The 4348-nt window shown below is 27.8% G+C and overlaps 1 protein-coding gene across 1 annotated transcript; it reads right to left on the minus strand.

The window, feature by feature from the left end:
* Positions 1–3658: 3658 nt before the first annotated feature.
* Positions 3659–4348, minus strand: LOC135959036 (general odorant-binding protein 28a-like). Its single transcript, XM_065510029.1, has 5 exons — positions 4295–4348; positions 4161–4230; positions 4014–4102; positions 3808–3941; positions 3659–3740 (listed from the first exon to the last, which is right to left on the minus strand). Exons 1-5 carry the CDS (start codon positions 4346–4348, stop codon positions 3659–3661), a joined length of 429 nt encoding a protein of 142 aa, XP_065366101.1.

A 4348-nucleotide genomic window follows, 5' to 3' on the forward strand; every position in this document is an offset into this window, starting at 1 on the left:
AAAGCATAAGTTAATAATGTAAAGTATTTAAGTTAAAAAGCATAGAATATGGAGATATTGAAATATGGAAACAAGCTATCAATTGTCAAACCAGGTGTTTGACTGATACCACCTTATATGGATTCGCCTTGACTTGATATACGTACAATCATAATTGTCAAAATAATTAATATAAAATAAACGTTAAATCTAAAATATTGGTAAATAAATAATTTAAATAAAATTATATGGCACAGGTTATTATTGTCAGATATTTCTTAAGAATTTTAAAAATGTCGATTTTTGAGGTATATGTCTTTGAACTTTTTACCCCAAAATTTGACATTTTATCTTTTATATATGTATGTCATTATAAATTATATATGTACTTTACTACATAGCTTTTATATATAATATCTGTGATAAATTTAATTGAAATCTTAAACGGCGAATCGGAATTTTCGATCCGTTTTGGGATGGATTTTCCCCTAAGTCCCTGTGCGAAGTTTGTGATAATTGTTTTTTATATCACTTCAGTAAATGTGTAAAAAATTAAATGTAATCAATGAAATTTTAAGAAAAACAAAAAAAACAGAAATTTAAAAAACGAAACGACAAACGTAAAAAATTAAATGTAATCAATGAACTTTTAAGAAAAACAAAAAAAAAAGAAATTTAAAAAACGAAACGACAAACGTTTAAAAGAATTTGTATGGAAGAAATTCAAGTTTCAAACGTTTTTCCAGTATTCTGTAAACAAAGAAATTTGTTTCAAAAGGTTTCGGTTTTCAAAATGAATTGCAATATGAAACATGTTCGCTTAGATTTCGAGGTCAATTTTCAACCCCTAATCAAAGATAAAATAAGTAATTATTTTTCATAAAAAAAAATAATTTTTTATCTTTGATTAAGCCTTAGCTACATGTAATTAAAATTTCGAAAAGTTACCCTGGCTTAGGATATGAAAATGTTAAATGTTAAAATGTTCATTGATTCTGAAAATGTCTTTGATTACAAATTCCATGATATTTATATTACAATATATGTATAAATATTATGTTAAAGTAATACAAAAGTACTTTTATAAAATAATAATAATTATGTTAATTTAAAAACAAATATACAATTTAAAAAATAAAAAAAATTGAAAAAAACGAGAATTGAATATTATGAATGCTGTTTTGAATACATATTAGCTATTTACCAAGTACAGTAACGCAATTGAAATTCATCATTTATTTCAATATCCAAGTGTTGCAAAGACGAAAATATATGATAAATATCACACCGCAAATCCGCATGTATACGTATAGGTTTATAGTTCTTAGTAAAACAATTTTGAATATACAGTTTATTTAAACACGGCAATATTTTCGATATATGTTGGAGGTCTTCTTCTGTCAGCATCACATGTTGCACTGACAATTCAAATAAATTTGAAAATGTTATATCAATATAAAATATTATTAAGCGTACGCGTATGTATAAAATTGGAAAGCTTAATTCTTTTATGTTGTCAGCATTTAAACATAAAAATTCTATAAAATCGCTTTCAGTGAAACATTCATTAGGCTCTACATTAACAATAGTGAAATCTGTACCTTCACGTACATGTAGAACTTTATATTTATGTTTCCAAATGTAGTTTATAATGATATAGTGAAAATCTTCACACACTTTTGTTAATTGTAGTTGTTCTTGACAAGTTAAAAATTTAAAAATATTCGCCAGTAAATAAGGGTTGCTAAAGACTTGCTCCACAACTTCCAACTGCTGATTTTCCATTTTTGATGAGATGCGACAAAAGAAAATTTATTGTTTCGTCCTCTACAACATTTTGGAACAGACTGATTTAATTGTGTGTTGAATATTTTATTTATATATGAAATACATGTATCTAGAGAGGAATTTTTATTAGATTTAAATCATGTCAATTTCAAATATACTTTTTAATTTCAAATTATTTTCCTAGACTTTTCAGAATATCTTGCCATCGCAATATTCTTAAATTTCCATAAAAATCTAAATTAGAGACTTTTTGAATATAATCTCTCGATATATAATTCATAATTGTATATTTTCACTGTAATAGGTAAAACTTTTGTTGTGCTGGATATTTCATAAAGGTGTAGGTTAAAATCTGGAATTAAAATTTATCTTAAAGCATAAAAACCTGTTTAAAATCTTATATAAATAAATTATCGATCTTCGGTATGGCGATTTTTATACCCTTCACCTTCGTGAGAAGGGTATATATAAGTTTGTCATTCCGTTTGTAATTTCTACATTTTTCATTTACGACCCTATAAAGTATATATATTCTGGATCCTTATAGATAGCGGAGTCGATTAAGCCATGTCCGTCTGTCTGTTGAAATCAATTTTCTGAAGACCCCAGATATCTTCGGGATCCAAATCTTCAATAATTCTGTCAGACATGCTTTCGAGAAGTTTGCTATTTAAAATCAGCAAAATCGGTCCATAAATAACGGAGATATGAACAAAAAACCGGGACAACCTCGATTTTTGACCTATTTTTGATCTATATATGGATTACTAAGTCATTAATATAGACAATATGGATATCTATTGATAGATATTTCGATTTTACTAAGATTATTTTAGAATTTATTTAATTGGAAATTCTTTGTTTTCAAATCTAAATTATAACAGTCTCACCTTAAAATAAGAGCCTAAAGTCTCGGAAAATTATACTAAAATTTATATAAAGGTCTCAGGATAAACTTTATTAGTTCCAATTTGAAACTAGTTCTATGGAATCGTTAGAAAGCCCGTATCCCTTCTGTTTAGTTGAAGAAAGAAAGCTTTTGCTGGGAATATGGATGGATTAATGTTTACTACTCTCAGAGCCAATGATAAACAAAATAATAATTTTATTTTGTTTATCTCAGAAACGAAACCCCAATTGACAACGCAATGAATAATGAAAATAAATAAAAAATGCACAGAATTAGGATTAGGTTTTGAACAATAGGAATTTATTGGATTCAAGGAGAATATATAACCTTAAGGTTCGATTGATGAAAAAACAAGAAGGAAAAATTCTTAGCTTAGAACGGAAACTACATTTTAGACATCTTGGCCAGGTTGACAGATGGTTTTAGGCATTATAAGAGAAAGAGACAGCCTGATTTTCATAACATTCAGCCTTTATATAGATTAAAGCAAAGGGGGAAAACTTTGCTCATCTCTAATATTAAGGCCAAAAGAATGTAGTATGCTTTTGGCATTAACACCTTCCTTAGAACTGTTCTGGCACCACTTCTTTAATCTGTGATTTTTGAATGAAATTCTCAGCCTCGGAACTAGTTCTAAGGAAGCAATAAATAACGAACACTTTTCTAGAACTAGTTCTTCCATCACTGTTTTTTTTTGTTTAAAATTGTCATAGTTGGAACTAGTTCCGGGAAGCAGTTAAGAAAATTATTGGTTTCATTCATTACAATAAAAGGGATTTTGGAACAAGATATACAAATTATCCTGTAGTTTTTTATATATTTTTTTTATTATTTTTTTTATGTGCATACAATTAAAAATATTTAAATGATTATAAATAGTAGTTGGTTCAAGTATCCAGAATTAAAAAGAAATGTCCATTATACAAAAGCAATTTAAACCGTCAAGTCGTTCTAGTTTGACATTCAAGAGAAGACTATTTCTTAAACTAAATCTTCAGGAGCTATACCTTTATCACCTAATTCAGTTCGCCAGCAGTGACCGTATTCTTCAGCAGCTTCACAACTGAAATGAAAATAATATTATAAAATAAACCAATAAATTTATTTTTTAATTCTAGGGAAAAACTTACTGATCATCACTAACATCCAACTCGTTACAGGTATCGATAACAGCAACAATGTGTTCTTTTTCCTCCTCATCCTGAACAAGGGATTTTGATATTTCAATGGCAGTATCTTTAATCAGTTTACCCTCATTGCTCATCTAGAGAATTGTAAGTTGAGTAATAAGTATAAATATGATAAAAATTAATTGGGAATGGAAAATAGAACTTACCACACCGAATTTTTTTAAAACACAAGCAAGCATACATTTACCTTCAGCGCTCTCGGTAGGTTGATGTTGAACAATGGCCCCAAAGTCGGCTGTAATATGTTTTCAATTCAAAAGTGAAATTCTCAAGCCATTTAGAAATTTATTTACCATCTGATGCACCAACTTCCTCTTTACAACTAGTTGCAATGGCAAGTGCTTCCTCCTTCGTTACTTCAGCCTTAAGTTTGAAATAAAATTTGAATTATTTCAATGTATAAAATAAAATTGTATAATTTATTTACCCGTATATTATAACCAGCTAAAATTAAAAATGCAAACACAATAAGGAACTTCAT

The sequence above is a fragment of the Calliphora vicina genome, chromosome 4 (genome assembly GCF_958450345.1).
Source record: "Calliphora vicina chromosome 4, idCalVici1.1, whole genome shotgun sequence".
NCBI lineage: Eukaryota > Metazoa > Arthropoda > Insecta > Diptera > Calliphoridae > Calliphora > Calliphora vicina.